This window comes from Rhodnius prolixus, unplaced genomic scaffold (assembly GCF_049639745.1).
Source record: "Rhodnius prolixus isolate KJV_2025 unplaced genomic scaffold, Rpr scaffold_8, whole genome shotgun sequence".
NCBI classification, from domain to species: Eukaryota; Metazoa; Arthropoda; class Insecta; order Hemiptera; family Reduviidae; genus Rhodnius; species Rhodnius prolixus.
The window spans coordinates 32157551-32181908 of NW_027411593.1; the positions used below are offsets into that span (position 1 = coordinate 32157551).

Genomic DNA, 24358 nt, shown 5'->3' on the forward strand with positions numbered 1-24358 from the left:
TGATTTTAATTCAGCACACTGTGGGAGGTTTTTTAAAAACTAAATTCCACGCTTAACTGGTTAATTGATACGTAACGATCTCTTGTTAAAAATTAAAACATTTAGAAATGTGTCTAAATTCTTTATTTGGCATTCAAAAAATTATTAATATCCGAATTTAACGTTAAAAATATTTATCACTTTATTGCAGTTCTCCTCATAGTTTCTGTGCGAGCTGAAATTTTGTTGCCCACGTTAATTTTAAAATAAAGAGAGAATAATTAAAGCCCCATGAAAATAACAGATGTCAAAAACAGACCACCATAAAACCCAAATAGAGGTACATATTGTACATTTACACATTTTATTATCAAGTTACCTTTATAATAAGTTTTGTGTTGTTTGGGAGTAAAATAACTTAATTTAAATAACCTTTAATTTTTTTGTCGAATACTTTACTTCTTTTATTTCATACCTAACTTTAGAAAGCAAAATAATAATAATATAGAGGTGCCATGAATTTTGTTTAATGGTTTTAATTGTGTCGCCTGACAGATTAGTGACGGAATCGCTACTAGGAAAGGGTAATTGCGGATATACAGGGTGAACCAGTAACTAATATCCATAAACCTACTCTGTGTATTACATCTAGAGTTCAATGACGTATTGGCCAACTTCATATTTTCCACTGTTCTTTAGTGACGTCATTTAATTTTTTTCCCCAAAAATCATTACTTTTTTGCAATAAAAATATTATTAATCAGAAAGTTTTAGTCCGAATTCGATTCTGATGACACGGTTAGAAAGACATATAAATTTTCTAAAAATTGACACCATTTTGAAGCATAAATTATTCTTCAAACAGCCTCCGGAAACTGGGAAAATAAAAGTTACAGAAATTTTTAAGAAAACTCATTAGACCCTTACGTGATCATTATCAGACCCTAGGCGCTGCCACTTTTTATAAAAGTTTCCTTGTTTAATGGGCTTCCAAACGGTATATCATTTTCCAGGATTCCTTTTATCTTCGTGTGAGAAATTACGATTGTTTTGCAAGAAAACGGGTTCATGAGCACTCAACAGTGTTAGTTTATCAAGTTGTTTAATTCATTGAAAACTCTTTTAGATGGACCAGTAGTCAATTTTTAAAGTAGATTGTCTTAAAATAAGGAAGTCAAAGGTTACAAATCGCACTTGTAAACATTTACTTCTGATCTATCTGAAATATTTGAGAAAATGTTAGGAAATATTTTAAACAAGTACTTAAACAAAAATGCATACAGTTTTGTATTTACCAACTCTAAATTACAATTTCACACACATTTTAGAGGTGAGGTACATTTTAGGTGGTGTTGATATCGTGAGAAGCCGAAGTCATAGCAGTTTGGAGTTTTAAGTACTTAGTCCAATTAAAAAGAGCTACTCACTTATAATAAATGCCTTTTTTTATCCAACAGAATTGCCTCAATGTTCAAACGAATTCTGTGCACAGGATACGCAATAATTAAAAACGTATTTTTTTTTTCTTTAAAGCTACCAAAATGTGGTTTCAAAATGAAACATCACTTGCCTGCTCGTCAATGTCATTCGGTTCCTGTAGAGCTATATCCTGAATACTACTTCACTGCGTCTCCTAAACTAGGTTGCAACGATCAAGGAGGCCGTAATATCCTAGCCTTCTTCCTTTAGCTGGCTTATCTAGAACATTATTGCTTTGCGACTTCCATGTTATCTTATTGGTTTTCTTTCTTAGTTTTATTTTCAGAAGTGTTACTTTTGTTTTCAAAATCTTCTGTGTCTTATTATTATTATATCATTATTTAGTTTTGCTATTCCAAATTTTCGCTATAGTTTTTTCCCTCCTTGTGATAAGTAACTTGTTCCAGTTGCTTTTCATCTCTTTTTCATTGAGAAATATATGCCCGACATTTACATTATCCGGAGGCGCTTGTTTTATTTCACCTTCAGTTTTTACATCATCTTCTAAAACTGCTGCCTCTCTTCTTCAACAACTTCTTGCTCGTTTCTTGAGGCAAGCTTAATAAATCAATTAGCTCTTGAGTTATAGTTGAACTTTCTCTTCTTTAACTTTTTTTCTTAATAATTTTCTATTTTCTTTGTCGTCATGACAATTTCCCCTTCGACAATTTGCTCAACTTTAATCTCTTTAATGCAATCAATTTGATTTACAACTCTTTCGCAAATTCCACTTACTTTGTAATGTGATATTTTGGGGTGGTTCCTTTACAATATTGAAATACGTAATTCATTTAAATAATTAATTATTATTGGAGAGATGCCTCAAAACATGTGACCCGGTGAGAATGAATGTCCATTTTTTATTGAAATCAAGGTAACGACAGCTTTGTATTATACAACAACTGTTCTGTTTAGAGTGACAATGCAGTAAGTTCTTAATGCACTTATTGGCCATCAGGAGAAGCACAAAGTTTTAGTACTTTATCAAAAGCTCATACTGTTGAGAATAACAGTGGCGTAAGTCCACCAGATTGTTTGTTTCTTTATGACTGTTTTTTTGGTGAAGTTTATTGTCGTGTGTTGTTAATTAGTAAATTGTTATATGGTTGTAGTTAACTGAAAATTAAAAATAAGCCTTAGTGTTGGGGTTATTAGTTAAATTTTAATTTTAATTTTTTTTGGTTACTTTTATTTGCTGATATTTTATAAGCTGATACATCCAACATGATAATAGATAAGTACATGAATAGCATGAGGGGAGAATTCACCCATTCCCAAAGAAAACTCCCAAAGAGTTCACCTATTGTGCACTGGCACTTACTTCACTTAGAAGATCGCATGGCCACCTGCGCTTCAGCTGTCTTGGAGTATTTCCAGGCAATGCAGTAAGTTGGGTTACTAGTGGATTAGGATGTGAGGTGATTGATGTGTGAAATTTAATATAACGGGATCTTACAGCTTCTGAAACATAGGAAACAAGGAAATCTCTGAGCAAGGTAGAGTTAGAGAGACATAGTAAGGAGCATTTGCGATTCGACGGAGTGTTTTTGACTGGAAGGATTGGATTTCTGTAGATATTGGAAGCTTTGGCTGAGCCCCAAAGTTCCATTCCTTCAGGCAGGTTTCAGTATCATAAGTCGTTTATTCTGTAGTAAGAGTTTTTTTTTTTTTTTTTTTTTTTTAATCTTTTATTGTAACTTACCACTGCAACAGTTGTTGCAACATGCAAATATGGTGAAAGAGAAAAGAATTAACAGGAAATCATGATTGGAGAAGGCACCCAGTGGTGTCACTCCAGTAACGTGCTCAGCTACACTGCTCTCACGATAAGAGAAGATCACGAGGCCATCTTCTCTTCAATCTCCTTAGAGGATTACCTGGTAATGAGGAGGAAGATAGGTGTTCTATGAGAGGGTTAGGATGTGCTGCTGTAGAGGAATGAAATTTGAAGAAACGAGTGTTAGCAAGATCTGTAATGAAAGGGATTTTGAGATCATTGTGGATGGTGAGATTAGATACATAGAACGGAGCATTAAGAAGTTTTCGAAGTATTTTTGACTGTAATGTCTGGAGACGTAGTGAGTTGGAACGCTTAGTCGATCCCCATACTTCGATGCCGTATGACCAAATGGGTCGCAGTAACATTAGATATAAGAGTCTTTTGTTGTCTAGGTTTAGTTTCGATCGTTTGTCAAGTAGTCTGGCGAGAAGTTTGTAGCGCTGGTTAGTTCCTTGCCTTTTCAGTCTAGTATGGGGATTCCATGTCAACCGTTTGTCTAGGTTCAGTCCAAGGTAGCGTACTTTGTCCACAGTTGGTATAGGAGTTTGGTTCAAGATGACAGGAGGTAGGATTTTCCGTCTGAGAGTAAATACTATAAACTTTGACTTCGAAACGTTGGTTTTGATTCTCCATTTGAAAAGCCAGTCCTGTAAGTGGTTGATGTGTGTTTGTAGAGATCGTGAAGCGATAAGAGGATCGGAATGTGGAGATAAGATAGCAGTATCGTCAGCAAAGGTGGAGAGGATAGTATTTGGATGTTGAGGTATGTCTACTGTATACAAGGAGTAAAGAATAGGACCTAGGACACTGCCCTGAGGAACACCAGCTCGAGCTAGACGGATATCAGAGTAAGAGTTAACATCGCTTGTCGAGAAGTCTAGAGAGAAGTTTGAATCGTCTGTTCAGTTTATTGGGAGAGAGATGACTGTTGATTGAAGAGAATTGGTAGGATTAGTTGGGATCAGATTGTGTTGAAGACAGTTTTTTATTACTATTGCAGTGCCTTCTATGGGCAGTATCATCAGGGTGATCAGTTCTGTGGATAGTGTAGTCGGTTATGTTGAAATAAGATCTGCTAGTAAAATGAATCTCTGTGATGAGTCTTCTCCATTTTGAAGCATTGGTTTATGGAATAAAACCCTTAAAATTGGTTTTAAATGCCGCTTTGTTTAACACCTTGCGCCAGATATGCTGAGAATGACAATGAAGTAAGTCACATTTTTGCATTTTCTAAAATAATTTAAAATCCCATTACATTCTAATATGCAACAAAAAATTTGATTCTACCTAATAATAATAAAAACAAAAGTAATAAAGCTATTTTTTTATCTGCATTTTTTTACAGAGCAAAACACAAAACTCATTTTATCATAAAACTGCTCAAAATGGACTTACGCCACTTTCAATCTCATCTGAAGTAAGTACATGAACTTTTTTTTTATACAGAACACGCAAAATCAAGTATCTATTTCCTTTAAGTCCCAAAATCTAACGTATGATTAAATTTTGGTTTCAAAATGTCACATTTCTAGGCAACTCTTCTCAAAATGTTTAATGAATTTTATGAACTTTCAACTAAAGTTACTGTTTAAAATTGTTCTTCACAAAAAAAAACGAGTTAGCGACTTTGACGACTACAGGATATCATACAAATAAGCTATACTCTTCTGTTAGCCAAAATAGTGGTTTGCAATTCGCGGTTATCCTCTATCCTTAGATGCAACGGTAACGATCCAATGTGGTTACCAGTCACATCATGTCGTTGATTAGTGTTACCATGACAACTAGCAATTAAGCAGGCCACTATCCAAGTCTTGGTGTAATACTCAATAAGCACGCTGTTCCCTGATTAAGGGTTGTAAACGTCGTTTTGGTAACCTGTACGGCATTAAGAGATTTGTGATGATTTCTGTAATGCAGTAGCCATTTTACAGAAATTTAATTTGTATTCATTATTACCTTTGAATTTAGTCTTGCTGAATTATTCTTACAATTATTTACTTTTTAAATATATCTATTATTTTGTAAATAATTATTCGCTAAAATTCGCATTTTTTATTTTTTCTCATTAAACTATTGTAATAAACTGCTCCACAAAAAAAGTGGCGCACTTTGAAAAAAGCGTTTATTTTTTGTTTTATCACATTTTGGGGAAAGATTATTAGTTTTAATTATTTTCATAACCTGTCAGGGAACAATTAATCGAATCAAGGTCCAAAGTTTCTTGTAAATAGAGAAGCAATTCCTCGTTTAATCCCCTTCAGTCTTTTTGTGTAAAGAACAACGTGAACTTTACCTCAACAGTAAATAAATTTATTGACTTCTACAGTTGCGTTTCGACTTTTTTCAAGCTGAAAGCATTGCAAACTCTCAATTACAGCAGAGCAAGTGGCCCGTATTATTGCATTAGTTGAGGATGGACGGAGTCAGCGGTACGCAGCACGAACGTTAGAGTTGCCTGAGACCACCGTCCGTAGAGCCATCCATCGTTACCGGGAGACAGGCCTCTGCACTCGCAGACAAGGTTCGGGTCGACCAAGAGCCACAGAAGCACTTGATGACCGATTTTTTAGAATTCACACTCTGAGAAATCGTACCCTCTGAGAACGATTGTAGAAACGTTCCCTTTTCAGACGAGTCCCGTTTTGCTCTCTACGCACCTGATGGGAGGCGACGAGTTTACCGAAGGCCTGGGGAGCGCTACGCTCCGTGTAATATTTCTGGTAGACTACCATTCGGAGGTGGTTCTGTGATGGTGTGGGCTGGGATTTTTATGGGGACTTAAACTGAGCTCCACATGTTCAACAGGGCAATCTTGAATGCAGATTTGTATGTGAGGGAAATTTTGCAGCAATATGTGATACCCTATGCACCATTTATTGGGGAAAATTTTATTTTTATGCAAGATAATGCCCGATCACACACTGCCGCCTGTGTTGTTCAATATCTCCACGATACTGGCATTCGTGTTCTGAGATGACCAGCACGCAGCCCGGATTTAAATCCAATTGAACATCTTTGGGATGAGCTGGGTAGGCGATTAAGATGGAGAAATAATCCTCCCAGGAGCTTAGAAGAGTTGCGAGGTGCTCTGGTGGAGATATGGCAGGAATTAACACAAGATTTCGTGAGAAATTTAATAAGGAGTATGCCGAGGAGATTGGATGCAGTAATGCGAGCAATACACGTTACTAAAATTCTTTTTCTCCTTTTTTAATCGGAAGAAATACTTTTTTTTTCAAATTCATTTTTTGCTGAGAAGTACTTTTTTGAGGTTTTTATTTCTTTTAGATCATTTTTTATTTTATTTTAGCCCTCCCGTAACTTTATACTTCTTATATTTGCTAACTAAAATAAAATGTAGAACAAAAAAGTTACAGAGAAAAAAAAATAACGCATTTTTAAAGTGCGCCACTTTTTTTGTGGAGCAGTGGAGTAAGAAAAGCTGTTGTTATCGTGCTAAGCTTCGATTTTAAATATTTACATATTAATCCCTCTCACACATACTCAGTGTACGTCTATTTGTGTGCTTGTATGTATGTTACAATTTTATTAACCGCAATTTAAAAACGAAACCGCAAAAAGGTAAAATTAGGTTATGTTGGTAAATTTATCACTAACCAGCTTATTCAAAGAAAGTTGATTGTATAAAAGTAGTATAAATGTTTTACTAATAATATTTACATTATTATTTCAACAAGAATCACTAATTAATTCTTTCATTAGGCAGTCACTTAAAGTGAACTATTAAAAGAAGAATGAATACATTTTAAACTATCTTGCTTAGTTTACTTCTTTAAGAATCAAATTCCACAGTGTCATAGTCCTGATTGGCCAATCGTATTTCTAAATTTTTTCTTAATTCCAAATCATTTAGATAATCGGCACGGATGGTTTGGCTAGTTCCGCACAAGTGAAATGTTCACTGTATGTTTCCTGGCCGAGTCTAAGTTGCGAAAAGAGTCGAGTAAATTCCGAATGCAGTATAATTAACTAATAAAAAATGGCTGTGGATCATCAGTCAGCATTGAGCTAGTACGAAGTGTGGCTATTAAATAACGAAACTGATGCTGCTACAGAAGAACTATGCATGAGCCAAATCCTAACGACCGACAGCTGTGCAGCGTAAAGCCTTCTCTTTCGATTGCAACGACTCACGTGTTTGTACAGAAATCTGTCTGACCGGAACCGTCATTTGTGTAAGAGGTGTTAGTTTCGTTTTGCCGAAAACATGATACTACACATGTAGTAGAGCAACGAATTGTCGTGAAATTTCACATCAAAACTTGGTAAAACCGCTACTGAAACTTATCTTTTATTAAAAGAAGTTTATGGCGATGAATGTTAATCACGTGCGCGAGTTTTTTTAGTGGTTTAAGCGTTTCCAAGATGGCCGAGAAGACGCCGGAGATGACCACCCGGGGGTCGCTCTTCCACGTCCAAAACGGATGAAAATATCTATTATAATTAATCAACATTACTACCGTGAGGTGCTTGCTCAACTCCGTGAAAGAGTAAGGAAAAAACGACCCAATTTGTGGAAGTCATTGTCTGTCAAGACGTTTCTAGCCAAGTACAACATCCCAGTTTTAGGCCAACCGCCTTATTCGCCTGACCTGGCCCCACCATGTGACTTTTATCTGTTCACCAAAGTCAAATCTACAAAAGCGGCCCGCGTCATGCAGGAGCTGACAGAAAAAGACTTCCAGCACTGTTTCGAACAATGGTAAATTTGCATGGAGCGTTGTAGGGATAGGGGAGTGGTGTATATTGAAGGTGATAATAACTAAATATGTATAAATTTAAAATAAAATGTTTTATAGCAATAGTCTCGTTATTTAATAGCCACACCTCGAATCTGAGACTCTCATTAAAACCTAAAACTCTAATTTATAACCTCCCTCCTACAAAATGCTTAAAGCAAGTACCTTCAATCTTAAAAAAAGTATAAATTAATACTTACTCGAGCAGATGAGCAGTTTTCATGGAAACAAGGCATTCGTTTAATTTAGTCGAAATTAGCGAAGAATAAATTAACTGCTGTGGCATTATTGTTAGAAAATTAACTTCTAAAGAAATGTTGAACAAAAACAAAAAATACTCTAGCCAGTATTGAATTAAAGTATGGAATTAAATTATTTAAAAAAACATAAATAAATGGACAAAAGATAATAATGTGTAAATAAAATATAGAATGGCCCCCAAATACAATGGAAAAGAATTTAACAATGCCGACTAATGCGGCAAAAAAAACAAATCAAGGGTCAATTCAGACTATCAATTATAGGAATATAAACAAGGCGGAAAATCAACCAGCTACTATCGGCTTCCGTTTTACAATTAAACAGACCCCATATTCTCGCCGCCCACCAAAAAAAGGCGTTTCTCCCAGGCAAAGAGCTAAATTGGCCATAATTATTGTTTCAGCGTATTCGGCTATATTTTTATAATTGCCGTATTTTGTTTACTTAAAATATCTAATTTGCGTACAATGTCCAATTTGGCCATTTTAATGGAACTGAAATTGTATATTGATTTTTATTTTATTTTACAATTACTTTAAACCAATTACACATTGCTAAATATTGATCAAATTAACTACATCAAGGTTTATAGTAATTTTAAGCGAAATTCATTTGGGGTATCCCTTCTCTAACTGTGGGAAATATAATACAATAGGTTGTAGACGTATCTAATCTGTAAATTTCTTTGTTTGTACGAGGTGTGGCTATTAAAAAACGAGACTGATGATGTAAAACATTTTATTTTAAATTTATACATATTTAGGTATTATCACCTTCAATGTATACCCCTCCCCTATCCCTACAACGCTCCATGCGAATTTACCATTGTTCGAAACAGTGCTGGAAGTCTTTTTCTATGAGCTCCTGCATGACGCGTGCCGCTTTTTCTTTCACAGCTTCAACGGACTTGAAATCTTGTTCCTTTTAATGCAGATTTGACTTTGGGGAACCAGATAAAAGTCTCATGGGGCCAGATCAAGCGAATAAGGCGGTTGGCCTGAAACTGGGATGTTGTACTTGGTTTAGAAACGTTTTGACAGACAATGACTTCCACAAATTGGGTCGTTTTTCCCTTACTCTTTCACGGAGTTGAGCAAGCACCTCACGGTAGTAATGTTGATTAATTATAATAGATATTTTCATCCGTTTTGGACGTGGAAGAGCGACCCCCGGGTGGTCATCTCCGGCGTTTTCTCGGCCATCTTCGAAACGCTTAAACCACTCAAAAAACTCGCGCACGTGATTAAAATTCATCGCCATCAACTTCTTTTAATAAAAGATAAGTTTCAGTAGCGGTTTTACCAATTTTTTTATGTGAAATTTCACGACAATTCGTTGCTCTACTACATTGTGTAAGTATCATGTTTTCGGCAAAACGAAACTAACACCTCTTACCCAAACTATGGTTCCGGTCAGACAGATTTCGCTACAAACATGTGAGACGCTGCTATCGAAAGAGAAGGCTTTACGCTGCAGCACAGCTGTCGGTCGTGTATAGTTCTTCTGTAGCAGCATCAGTCTCATTATTTAATAGCCACACCTCGTAATAATTACAAAATTACAATTATTATTACAAATATAATTGTAAGATAAATAATAGCAAAGGTTTTGGAGGAAAGGCTACTAATGGTCTTCATTAAGACGTTAAGCATGAGTAAGAAAAGCCAAATAATTTGAGCCTGGTTAAGGACGAATTTTGGAGGAAGTGCACCTGAAAGGATTAAATATATCCTTAAAAATAAAACTACACTAATGTTTCTCAAGTTCAAGCTGAATGCGAACAACTTTATAAAATCACCTAAAATTCTTTATTTTATAAAACAATGTAAGAATTTCATAGAAAATTAGATACTTTTTTCTTTCTTTTTACTTAAAGGATAAAAAGTCTGAAACAAAAAAAAATATTAATAAAAATAAGAAAGAAACGTACAAAATTCTCTATAATAATACAATATTTTATACAAAATGAGATAAAATTTAGATACAGTACATATATATGTAAATAGAACATATATATGAGGATTGCCTATTTATGGAAATAGGTACAAGTTGGAGGAAAAAACCTTGCCTTTTACCCCCTTGGGACATATTAGGGTGCGCATGAAAAAGAAAAACAAAATACATATAAAAAGAAAAAGAAAAATCCTTGTATTTCTTGTTTGTGAGTTTAAACAAACAGTGGTCTTCGAAACTTGTTTGTATCATAACCTGGTTTGTTTTATTGTGATGAAATTACATTTCATTAATTTATTTCACTCCAAAGTTTTATAGTATTTTATTATAATGCATTGGTTAGCTGTTACCTCTGTTGATGTAAAAAAACAAAAAAGTTAAATTCCCTTAGGTACGGTTACCTCGGAATCTTGTAAAGGACAACTGGGTAGCTATTTTACAATTCGCAAATAACGAATCTGAATTACGTTAATTGTAACTAAAAATTGCAATTAACAATTTAAACAATAGTTGCATTCCATTCAATTTTGTCTTAGATAGGGTTAAGAGTGTGAGTGTGCACAATAGATTTCTCAAAAATAGTTCCATTAGAATGTATTGTGTAATCTAAAGTAGCTACTTCCGGTAAGAATTCTAGTTTACAAGAAAACGCAATTACATAGATAGTGGTAAGAGAAAATCGTGTGAGTGTGCACAATAGATTTCTCAAAAATAGTTCCATTAGAATGTATTGTGTAATCTAAAGTAGCTACTTCCGGTAAAAATACTAGTTTTTAAGAAAACGCAACCACATAAATCGTGGTAAGAGAAAGTCGTGTGAGTGTGCACAATAGATTTATCAAAAATAGTTCCATTAGAATGTATTGTGTAATCTAAAGTAGCTACTTCCGGTAAAAATACTAGTTTACAAGAAAACACAACCACATAAATCGTGGTAAGAGAAAGTCGTGTGAGTGTGCACAATAGATTTATCAAAAATAGTTCCATTAGAATGTATTGTGTAATTTAAAGTAGCTACTTCCGGTAAAAATGTTAGTTTACAAGTAAACCGTACCACATAGATAGTGGCAAGAGAAAGTCGTGTGAGTGTGCACAATAGATTTCTCAAAAATAGTTCTATTAGAATGTATTGTGTAATTTAAAGTAGCTACTTCCGGTAAAAATGTTAGTTTACAAGTAAACCGTACCACATAGATAGTGGCAAGAGAAAGTCGTGTGAGTGTGCACAATAGATTTCTCAAAAATAGTTCTATTAGAATGTATTGTGTATTTTGAAGCAGCTACTTCCGGTAGAAATTCTAGTTTTTAAGAAAACGCGACAGCATAGATAGTGGTAAGAGGAAGTGAGTATGCGCATTATTTGAAATAAAGTAAATATTTAAATATTAATGGTCAGTTGTGCCGAAAATAGCCGAAAAAAGCCGATCGCATTCGGCTCGTTAAAGAGAAATGAGAGAAGTAATATTAAAAAAGCACGGCTAAGGCAGGTTGGGTTAGAGATCCAGTGATTCTTGGAATTCTGTTATTTTTCCTACTAAATTTGCTCTGTCTAACCCATCGTGCCTTGATGCCTTAGGTTTGGACTGACTTTACTGCTCTGCAGTTAGTTTTTCCGCTATATCTCAGGAACAGAAAGTCGTAGAATGTTCAAATTTGGTATTTCGTTCAAGTGACTCCAGAGGAAGCGTCCAAAAATTTTTGGTCAATATAGGTCCACCGGAAATACCACTTTACTGAATAGATTTTTCACTTTTTTCCCTTTATTTCAAAAACCGCTTTTCTGATTTTCTTCAAACTTGTTATATTTATAGCTTTCAAATAGTTCTTTAACTTTTATTCGAAAAAATTTTCTCTAATACTTCCATTAAGGGCACTTTTGTGGAAGGGGGGGTTAAGCAGTCAGGTAGAATGCCAGTTGGCCGTAATATATGGACTAATTTACAGATTTCCCAGTTTATTTATTTATTTATTTTTGGTTGCGTTTCTGTCTGAAAGAAAAATCATACCTAACGTGTCATCAAACTGCATCAATCATGGCTGGCTCATTGCAAAATCAAGAGATAAGTGTGCACAATCAACCAATGCATATATTACGTGACAAAATAGTATTTACATAGAACTCCTGCATTCTGGTTATTATTGACAGATGGTCTGTTTAACAGCCTCACTAACATGTTCTGAATTTTGTATTTTGTTATACAGCGAATCCATGGCTCAAAAAATACTTTTCTCACCAACTGTATAGTAATTTTATTGTACAATTATGTTACATCGGAAAACAAAAAAAATTCCTGCCGCCACTGAAACTTTTGTTTCGGCGCCGATCCAGGTATTCTTATGATGACTCAACATGATCCCGGTTAATCCGAATCCTGGTTAACCGATAGCCAGTTAATCGAGGTTGTACTGTAGTTCCTTTTTTAGTGAGGTGAACCTCAATTAGAATTTAAAAAAAAAAGAAAAATCAATATTACTTCACAAGCGCAATGTAAATTGTGCATAAACCTTGCACATAAATGCAACTTTAAAGAAAGCTTTCACACAACTGAATCCCCTCTCTTTCAAAGGGCAGAGGGGGGTAACCTGCTTCAAATTTAATTTCAGCATGTTCTTAGATTCTCTTTTCTGAAGTTTTAACGGATGCAGCAAAGTCAACATTTAACGCTAAAGTGTTTTTACTAAGTCCCTGTTTTATGTTGGCAAACTTGTTTATAGGCAAATCTCCATGATAGTGTAAAACTATACACTAGTGAGGGTTAAATTTTTTTTTTTTATTAAAAAGATTATGTTTACATCCGGTTTTTAACAATGATGATCCAATTTTATTATAATTAAACAATTTGGTATTTATTTTCAAAAAATAATTATTTAAGGCGCGTCAATATCTGACGTTATTGGCGCCCGAAGCCTGTCCAGACAGTGTTCTCTAATTATTCCAGACAACAATGTCCATCACTGAACAGTAATCTGAAAGAAGCTCCTAGGAAGAGAAAATCTAAGGGCTAGCAGCTGGATGGATTCGAACCCGGGATCTTAGCGTGGGAATCCAATACGCTAACCGCATAGCTAATCCTTTCTCTAACAATTTTCCTTGTACTACTTATTCTCTCTTACCTAAATAAGGACATTCGCAATTTTCATTTTCGAGCTTTCGGTAGAAAAATACCTGTTCTACGCTGAAAGTGTTTTTTTTAAAAATTAGCCACTCCCTCTAGTGTGTGTGTATGTTTGAACCAAACATTTCAGAAAATCACTTGAAGATGAAACTTTAAACATGTAGTAGTGTGTCACTTCCGGGGTTGACTGATTCTATTTCCGCTCTACAATGATTAGCTTCAATTCAAAATATTTTTTGTGTTTTGTTTTGGGTTATGCTACACCAACGCCGGTACATACAAATTATTACCAATTGGTAAAAGCCACTAATTCGGAGCTAAAAAAAAAACACGGAGCTTTTTGTCTTTTCAAGCAAATCTCAACAGACAGATTCTGGTGTAAGATTTTCTTGCGAGATTCAAGAATTATATCTTTCTGACAGTTGAGCTGTTCATTTTGTTGCAGAAATTGAATTTCCAAACGCTAGATATTTTTCTGCAGTAATTTTGAAAACGTTTAAATTGAATAGTCTATTGATTTGTTTTTCCAAATTTCATCGATAAAGAATTCCATTTTTGGAATTATTTCCACTTCAACTGTCTCGTAAAGTCAAACGAGGAAATTGGTTGCTAAAATATTGACACTAAAAAGAGTCCATTTGTATAATCCTTATTTCGTTGATTTATTTATTTAATAATTATAAATTCAAACATTAAATTTGAAGAATAACAATCAAATATTGGAAATTCACGTTAAAAACAATGTATTTCACATTTATCTAAATACAATGCATTGGTGAATGAATTTCAAATAATGTTTATATAACGTTCCCAGGATTTTGCTATTGATTGTGAAACCATAGCGGCCGCGTAACCAACCAGCTTCCTTTGGGAATCAACCTAAGGGATTTGGTTGATTGTCCTAACTCTGTATAGCGGTTCTTATTTTTCCATTATTTATTACGCCACAAGTTAAACGAAAAATATATTTTTAAAAATAATGTATTCGTTTTCTTCTATTCAATAAAAGAAAAAGATGGACAGCTTATTTTTTTTTTTTTTTGGCGCATCAACAGCTGAGGTCATTAGCGCCCGGAGCTTTTTCCAGTGCACTGCCGGCCTCCGGACAGTGTTCTCTCGTTACAGACAACACTGTCCATCACCGGACAGTGAGCTGTAAGAAGCTCCTAGGAAGAGAAAATACTAAGGGTCAGCTGCTGGATTCGAACCCGGGTCCTCCGCGTGGGAGTCCAGTATGCTAACCTCATAGCTAATCCCTTCCCTATGGACAGCTTATTAATTTGATTCCTAATTTTTCTGCATTCCCTAAATCAGCGTTTCCCAACGTTTTTTGGTTAGCGAACCACTTGGCAGTACATCATGCTAAATTGTACGTAAAAATGATTGTATTCCGTGAAATTTGTTATTCCGAATGTGTTATTTTACTATTATTACCTTTATTTGAATAGAGATACAATGTATCTGTTGCAAAGGAGTTCCAAGTTCATGTTCACTTTATAAACTTTGTAAAGTGTAAGATCTTAGTTTTAAACCCTTTTTTAAATAATTAACAATTGCGTACATATTTTTCTCTTCAAGATTATTAATTAATTTACAAAGTTCTTCTTTAAGGATTATTATATTTGTGCCCAAATATTCTAAATTAATTTCTTTTGAGCATTCAACTACCTGTACGAAACAATTAAATTTAATGTTGCTTCGCTTAATGTTGAAATCGTTTCCTCAAATTTCATTCCTCTAAAACAGCTCATCCTAACCCTCTCTTAAAACACCTATCTTCTGTTATACTTTATCCTTATCACCTGTTACATTATTTTATCACAATTGCTTGTTGCAACAATCGTTCTTGCAGTTGCAAATTTCAATAAAAAATTAAAAAAAAAAAAAGAAAAGTTGCTTGGATAGAGCTTACTCATTGCAATCAGTCTCTTTAAGCAGATTTTTACATAGTTATCATTTAAGTTCTGTCACATGATAATTCTATTAAATTTTCTTTACCTTTTATTGATAATGATGTAGCTTTTCCTAAATTTTCTTTATAGAAGGGGTTTGAAATAAAATTATCATTTGTATTTTCGGGTTTTGGAAAGTACTCCATGAAAGACAATTTTAATCCAGTTAAATGTGTTATGTTTTCTCGTATATCTTGAGACAGACTAACCTTATTACTGTACATACTAACAACTTTATTGTATAATATTATTAATTAAAATAATTTTTATGTATTATAGGAAAAAACGTTTCTGTGATATTTTTATGCTTTAATTTTTTTTAAATTTTGTTTGTCCGCCATTATTGATTATTTTTCGTGTAATACCAACCAGCAACTCGTATACCACAGGTTGGGAAACGCTGCCCTGAATAATGGATCCACTATTATTCTAAATTTTGTTCAAAATTAGTAGGGTACCACATAAATTTGACAAATAGTATTGTATTTCGTTTGAATTCTAATGGCAATGGCAATTTTATAGGTCGTCCTTGTAGTTAGTCAAGAAGTTTCTCATGTTTTGACATTTCGCTTGTTTTTGAAGTCTAGTGCGTGGTTTCAACGGGAGTCCGTTTGTCTAGGAAGAGACCAAGGAAGAGGGATCCACAAGAGGAAGATATTCACTTTGGTCGACCATTTTTCCTGGACTTATTTGATCCCAAATTGTAGACAATTTTTGCATAATTGTTTTCTGCACTATTGCAAATATGGCTTAATTACTAAGTTCTCATAGTACCATCGTAGCGGACAAATTTATTGTATTTCTAAACCGGTTTGGGACTTTCATCTCATCAGAGGTTGATTAAACAGTTTAGGGTAGAAATTCCAACTACACTATGTTTCTGTCTCGTTAACTCAGTGCCAGAAGGGAACTTAATGAAGCCAAGAACACTGTTCTAAGACCTGAACAAATTCTGGCTGAAAAAAAGTGCCGACAAATGAAGCTAGGCGGGCTGATCTGGTTCAGCTTACCAGATTTAAGAATTAAGATTTCTTCTTGAGTGATCTTCTTAAATCGACCAACTTACAACTTCAATTGATTCACAACTTCAAAATGAGCATTTAGCGGCTAACTGATAGTCCACTATTAGGTCTAACAAGACTTCGCAATAGATAAATCCATCGGTGAGAAGTGCTGGTGTTCTTGTAACCCAATATTGCCTAGCGCTCCTAGAATTTATCGATGAACTGTCAGAAATAACCACTGGGAACTTATTTTATTTAGACATTGTAGCCGTTATAAAAAGCAACCGCGGCTGGGATAATGGTCTTAGTTACATTACTGCTTCTTCATTAATGAGAAAATAATGTTTCATATAAAAAAGTAGCCAAATAATCTTACCAACATTGTGAGGCAAGAAGGGTCAATATTCAATTAGCCTTCTGAATTTGACCCTTATGTGTGAACGAATCCGTAGAAGTTCAAACCAATCTGTAACAGCAAAACAAAACAATTCTTCAAGTCTTGTACATTAAAAAAATGAAGATGTAAAAACAGATTCTTGGCCTGAGAGTTGAGGAAGATACATATCTTATAAAGAACCCTTTTTTTCCTACTTCGTAATCATGGAAGCCCTAAACCCTAAGAAAATACTAGTAAACATTTGTTAGAGTCTTGCCGGAAATTAGGTCTTAACCTTATAGTTCTTGAATGATGAACAGGACTGTTATCTTTAGGGGGGCACAACGGAGGTTGTACCTTACTTCCCAATGGAGGCCCCTATTACAAATTAGCTAACAATAAATTAATTTAAAAACGAACAACTTACAGCTTCAATCTTAAAGTTATTAATTTGAAGTCAATAAATTCTCTCTATTAAGTTATCTACAATCTGTGTATACATATATACAATAACTAAATCAGGAAGTACAAGAGTAATTAATTGGTACGTGAAGAGCAGGAGGAGAAAAACTACCAAGTGGTAGAATTTTTAGGCCTTCAGACTGCGAGGAAGTCGCGGGGCCACTGGCGATTCAGTCGTCGAGGAGTATTGCTAGGGATGTCAGAGGAGACGAGAGACAGTACAAGTAGAGAGTAGTATAGAATTTTTGGTATTTAATCTTGGCGAATTGTTTGTACGATTGGGGATGTAGAGGTCGTTGCGAAGAGTGAGGTTAGTCACCGTAGAAAGGCGCGTCAGCTATCTGTAAGAGTAGTTTTGACTGAAATGTCTTGTACAGTCCGTATGTTTGTAGGTTTGGCTGAACCCCACAGCTCTAGTCTGTAAGTCCACATAGGTTTGAGGATAGTACTGTATATTAATCGTTTGAGTTCAATGGGTAATTTGGAGCGTCGTCCAAGTAGTCTGTAAAGCAGTTTCGCACGTTTCGTCATTGCCTGTCTTTTAAGTCTAGTGTGTGGGTTCCAAGTGAATCGTTTGCCTATGTAGAGCCCAAGGTAGCGCACCAGATCTGTACAAGGAAGAGGATTGCTGTTGAAGAGGACAGGTGGACAGGAGCCCCGACGTCCCACTAATATAAGCATTATTCACTGATTTTTGATCATTAATCTAAAGATATTTTACTAAATTTTGTTATTTCTACTAACAAATTTCTTTACCTAGCAAATTTCAATATCCACGTTATTTATAATATTTAAATAAGTTAATAATTCCCCCACTCTAAACTTAAAAGAACAGAACTGAACAGACGCTATCGACTACTTAAAAGACTCTTAGACGACAGATCAAAACTCTCTCTGGACAACAAAAGACTAATTTATACAACTATTTTAAAACCCATCTGGGCGTATGGAATAGAGCTGTGGGGTTCAACCAAACGCTCCAATCTTCAAAGGATTCAATCTCTTCAATGTAAAATACTTCGAACTATTGTACACGCTCCTTTTTATGTCTCCAACTTGACTATACACACTGACCTTAACATCCCTTTTGTCACCACAAGTTGCTAAAACAAGATACAGAAAACTCCACTTCAACCTGCAATCTCATATAAATCCTCTAGCTAAAAATCTTTCTTCTAGAACTCTTCCTGACAACCCGACAAGACGCCTTAAGAGACAGTGGCCTCGTGATCTCCTCTCAAGTGAAGAGAGCGACTAATAGCCTATTTTGGAGTGTTACCGCTGGGTAACTTCTCCACTCGTATTCTTCTGTTATTTGTTGTTACTGTTATCACTGTTACTTATAGCGCTAACGCGCTGATTGTAGCAAAAATAAACGCAAAAAAAAGTTTATAATTCTAGTATGGGGAAATAGGGTTCCAACTCGTTTCACATCCCCCCTATTCTCCAGACTTGGCTCCCTCGACTACTATTTGTTCCCCAATATGAAGAAATGGCTGGCGGGAAAAATATTTTATTCAAACGAGAAGGTGATTGCAGAAACGAATGGCTATTTTTCAGACTTGGACAAATCCTATTATTCGGAAGGGATCAACAAACTAGAGCAGCGTTGGACGAAGTGTATAAGCCTAAAAGGAGACTATGTTGAAAAATAAAAAAGGTTTACCCCAAAAAATTATGTAGTTTTTATTTTTGCAAGGACTTTTCAAACGACCCTCGTACATGGTATACACTGAGAAAACGGGTGAAGTCCATCCAAAACACGGGCAGTAAGAGCGAAGTCCTGCAGGTGTGGATTTCTAAGCTGTATTAATTTTTTTGTCTGGTTTTATGAAAGTTATATATTATAATTTACATAAGTCATTCAAAAGAAAAGCAGAAAACTTGTAAACAATATTATTATTTTCTGAAAACCAGTCATGAACACCCCTGTATGATAGACGACTAGACTGACAGATAAATAGAATTTGGTCGTGGGAGTTGCATGGAGTTTATATAGTGAAATATGATCTTTAAATTACATTATATTCTCATTTTCACAATCTGATTCGAAGGTTATACTAAGAAACTAGAAAATAAACATACAGACAAATAGACACAGAGGCCCCCCAATTTTCAAAAATATTTGTTTGATACTTTTAAGAACATTCAATGCACTGTACAAAATAAAAAAGCATATTTCATTGAACACTGAAACTGTAACGTTTCAAACATTAAAGTTGCTCTCATGAAAAATCTATAAAATGGATTAATTAACCCTTTCTTCCCGTGTAGTCTTCAATTACTACATAACTTAAATATTACACATTTATTTAAAACAGATATTAAGTTTTTTGAAGAAGCTTTCTAATTATTTACATAATCCAGATACACTATATCTTTCTAAGTTCATAATAACTTATATTGCAATTTTACAGAACACTGTTAAGTCCCACATATCATAGTTTTGCTAAAAGAAGTTAACAAATTACAATTTCCCTCTAGTACTTAAGCTACTTACAGAAAGTTTCCGTTTGAAATGTAAGTTTATTTTCCAAGTAAAGGAAAATTGTTTCATCAGTTTTTGAATTACTTATGGTACACTTGAAGTTTATTCTTATAAATACCAAAAAGTTATTTTACGGTTGTTAGAAAGAATCTTTGTTTAGTTAACTTTTTCCCCCATACTAGAATTATAAACTTTTTTTTGCGTTTATTTTTGCTACAATCAGCGCGTTAGCGCTATAAGTAACAGTGATAACAGTAACAACAAATAACAGAAGAATACGAGTGGAGAAGTTACCCAGCGGTAACACTCCAGAATAGGCTATTAGTCGCTCTCTTCACTTGAGAGGAGATCACGAGGCCACTGTCTCTTAAGGCGTCTTGTCGGGTTGTCAGGAAGAGTTCTAGAAGAAAGATTTTTAGCTAGAGGATTTATATGAGATTGCAGGTTGAAGTGGAGTTTTCTGTATCTTGTTTTAGCAACTTGTGGTGACAAAAGGGATGTTAAGGTCAGTGTGTATAGTCAAGTTGGAGACATAAAAAGGAGCGTGTACAATAGTTCGAAGAATTTTAGATTGTAGAGATTGAATCCTTTGAAGATTAGAGCGTTTGGTTGAACCCCACAGCTCTATTCCATACGCCAAGATGGGTTTTAAAATAGTTGTATAAATTAGTCTTTTGTTGTCAAGAGAGAGTTTTGATCTGTCGTCTAAGAGTCTTTTAAGTAGTCGATAGCGTCTGTTCAGTTCTGTTCTTTTAAGTCTAGAGTGGGGGAATTATTAACTTATTTAAATATTATAAATAACGTGGATATTGAAATTTGTTAGGTAAAAAAATTTGTTAGTAGAAATAACAAAATTTAGTAAAATATCTTTAGATTAATGATCAAAAATCAGTGAATAATGCTTATATTAGTGGGACGTCGGGGCTCCTGTCCACCTGTCCTCTTCAACAGCAATCCTCTTCCTTGTACAGATCTGGTGCGCTACCTTGGGCTCTACATAGGCAAACGATTCACTTGGAACCCACACACTAGACTTAAAAGACAGGCAATGACGAAACGTGCGAAACTGCTTTACAGACTACTTAGACGACGCTCCAAATTACCCATTGAACTCAAACGATTAATATACAGTACTATCCTCAAACCTATGTGGACTTACGGACTACAGCTGTGGGGTTCAGCCAAACCTACAAACATACGGACTGTACAAGACATTTTAGTCAAAACTACTCTTACAGATAGCTGACGCTAAAAAGGAGCGTGTGTCACCACTGGGCAGAGACAGGCGAAGGAGTTCATTAAAGGCTATTCACCGAGGCTGACTGCAGAAATAATCTGACAAGGCCGTGGGGCTATAAGGATGAAAAGTAGGCTTATTAACTGACCACTGCAGGCTCAGGAAACACAGGCATCGCCTGGGCCTAGCAGATGATAGCCTCTGTAGGTTCTGTCAGGTAGAGGAGAAAACGGCACTGCACGTGTTGTGTGCCAGTGTGAGGGGCTCGTATGGCTAAGGATGTTACTTCTCGGGGAGGAAAACCAAGGCCTGTGAGCTTTGCCCAAGAGTCGTTCTCCAGCATTAAGAGTCTTATAAGGGTAAAGGGAGTTTTAAAGGGTAAAGAGTAAGGGGAGTCACAATAGATCCAAAGGGGTCGCAGTGACGTAGGCCTTGAGGCCGCCCTAGTCTAATCTAATCTAAGTTGACCCATCTGAAATTTTGAGTGTGGCCAAAAACTCATTTTCGTCAAAATTAGACTTAACCCCTTATTTCCGTATAGTCTTCAATTAGAATCGGCTAAATTATTTCTAACTACAAGGTGTATTTCTTAAGGTATCTTAAAGGATAATCCTAGCCTAACAACTAGGACATCACTTACCTTTTGCATCACCCTACAATTTTCGTACGTTATCTCCAATCGAATTATAAAATTTCAACTATTTGCAATTTTTGTTCTGTTTTTGATATTCGTATTTTGTTCTTATAAACACCTGACTTTGCAAGCATCTCAAAAACGGATATTACCTATTTAAGAAAACTCATTTTCCCAAAATTTTTAATTATCCACAATATTTTGTATTTTCGACAAGTAAGAAAAAGTAAAAAAAGACAAAATATAAAGTAAAAGCGGATTGATTATGAGAGAAAACTAAAGTAGAGAAAATCTCGATTATTCATTATCGATTTCAATACACTTGGCCCCAGTAAAAAATAAAAGTACAATGTGAACGCGTTCAGCATCATTAAAAATTCAAGCAGTTTTATAGAATTAATGTGGGCGACTTATTAACATGCTGATGGCTGGTTCATTAAACGCTGTTTTTCGTTCAGCATTTATTCCAAGTCATGATTGAATTTCTGTTCTTTTCACTTAACCGGGTAGAATATAAATAAAAGTTAACTATACTTCATTTTAAGGGTAAAGGATAATTTTTCAAGGATTTTTGTTTTTATTTTTAATAATAACTGGCTTATCAAATGGTGAATCAAAACTAACGTTACTAAATCAATATTTATAGTATTTACTCTTAGACGGATAATCCTCCCTCCCATCATCTTGAACCGAACTCCTGTACCAACTGTGGGACAAAGTACACTACCCTGAACTGCACCTAGACAAACGGTTGACATGGAACCCCATGCTAGACTGAAAAGTCTATCCATTTTACCATCCATTGTTTTATCCACCACAGTTGAGTGTACTTGGGAAGTTCTCATTTGTACATTAATCGTACGATCAAAATAACGTAATAATTTTATGTTGAATAGATTATTAATGTAATTACTACAATTTAATGTAATAATAAAGTGTTCCACATTTCACACTTTTCAAAAAACACTTTTTTGTTTCAGAAGATTCTATCTCTCTTCTTTGTTGAAGATTGCTAATGAATTGTTCGACTCTAAGGGTGAGTTTTTGTATTTTTATAATTTCTCTATCTTATTTCGTCTTTTAACTACTTACTACACCAGACTCTGGCATCCGTCTAGCCAGAGCTGGTGTTCCCCAGAGCGGCGTCTTAGGTCCCCAGATATACCTCAACATCTAAATACCATACTTTCCACCTTTGCCGATGATACTGCAATCTTATCTCCTCATTCCGATCCTCTTATCGCTGCACGTGCTCTTCAAATGCACATCAACCACTTACAGGACTGGCTTATCAAATGGTGAATCAAAACTAACGTTACTAAATCAATATTTACTCGTAAGACAAAAAATCCTACCTCCCATCATCTTGAACCAAACTCCTATACCAACTGTGGACAAAGTACGAGGGTCGTTTGAAAAGTCCGTGCTAAGTCAGAGAGATAGCACCACTGGCGCGTATCGAGGTTATGTTTAGTTAGTAGCATCTCTTGGAAGAACACACACCAAGTTTCAGCCAGATCGGTCTATTTCTTTGTGTTTGGCATTCGTTTGAATCAAGGAAGTCGAGTGATTTTTCAAAAAATGGACGAAAAAGAATTTCGTGTGTTGATTAAACACTACTTTATGAAAGGCAAAACGCCTGAGGAGACTAAAGAGAAGCTTGATAAACATTATGGTGTCTCTGCACCTTCGATTAGAACAGTTTATAAGTGGTTTCAAAATTTTCGGAGTGGCCATATGGACACAAGTGACGCTGAACGTTCTGGAAGCCCTGTTGAGGTTACTACTCCAGAAATCATTGATAAAATCCATGATATGGAGATGGATGACAGAAGAGTGAAGGTGCGTGAGATTGCTAGTGCTGTGGGCATCTCGAATGAACGGTTACATAATATTTTGCCTCAACATTTGGACATGACAAAGCTATCCGCAAGATGGGTGCCGCGATTGCTCACGCTTGACCAAAAACGAAATCGTGTGAAGTGTTGCAAGGACGGTTTGCAGCTGTTCCAGAAGAATCCGCAGGACTTTAAGCGTTGTTTCGTCACTGTGGATGAAACATGAATACATCACTACACTCCTGAGACCAAAGAACAATCTAAACAATGGGTTACCAAGGGGGAATCTGCGCCAAAAAAGGCGAAGACCGTTCCTTCGGCCGGAAAGATTATGGCGACTGTCTTTTGGGATTCGCAAGGAATAATCCTCATCGACTATCTGTAAAAGGGTAAAACTATTACAGGTGCATATTATTCATCGTTATTGGACCGTTTGAAAACCGAGCTGCAAGAAAAACGCCCACGATTGGCCCACAAAAAAGTCCTTTTCCATCACGACAACGCACCAGCTCACACCTCAGCAGTTGTGGTAGCAAAATTAATGGAAATAGGGTTCCAACTCGTTTCAAATCCCCCCTATTCTCCAGACTTGGCTACCTCGGACTACTATTTGTTCCCCAATATGAAGAAATGGCTGGCGGGAAAAAGATTTTATTCAAACGAGGAGGTGATTGCAGAAACGAATGGCTATTTTTCAGACTTGGACAAATCCTATTATTCGGAAGGGATCAACAAACTAGAGCAGCGTTGGACGAAGTGTATAAGCCTAAAAGGAGACTATGTTGAAAAATAAAAAAGGTTTACCCCAAAAAATTAAGTAGTTTTTATTTTTGCACGGACTTTTCAAACGACCCTCGTACACTGCCTTGGACTGTATCTAGCTAGACAAACGGTTGACATGGAATCCCCATACTAGACAGAAAAGACAAGAAAGGAACCAACGCTACAAAACTTCTCGCCAGACTACTTGGCAAACGATCTAAACTTAACCTACAAAAAACAAAAGACACTTATACCTGCTGTTACTGCGACCTAT

General features: G+C 35.4%; 1 protein-coding gene across 14 annotated transcripts in view; it reads left to right on the forward strand.

Annotated features, from left to right (window-relative positions):
* Positions 1-24358, forward strand: part of LOC141451212 (uncharacterized) — a 122230-nt gene that overhangs the window by 9628 nt on the left and 88244 nt on the right. For 13 of the 14 annotated variants that reach the window (XR_012456587.1, XR_012456600.1, XR_012456588.1 and 10 more), the window contains exons 3-4: positions 4584-4655; positions 22465-22520. Coding sequence is in view for 2 of the 14 variants with exons in the window: in XM_074122419.1 (XP_073978520.1) it covers positions 4584-4655; positions 22465-22520 (128 nt within the window). In the remaining 12 variants the exon portion in view is untranslated. Of the gene's footprint in view, positions 1-4583; positions 4656-22464; positions 22994-24358 lie in introns of those variants that run through there. The other variant, XM_074122417.1, reaches the window with a different exon arrangement.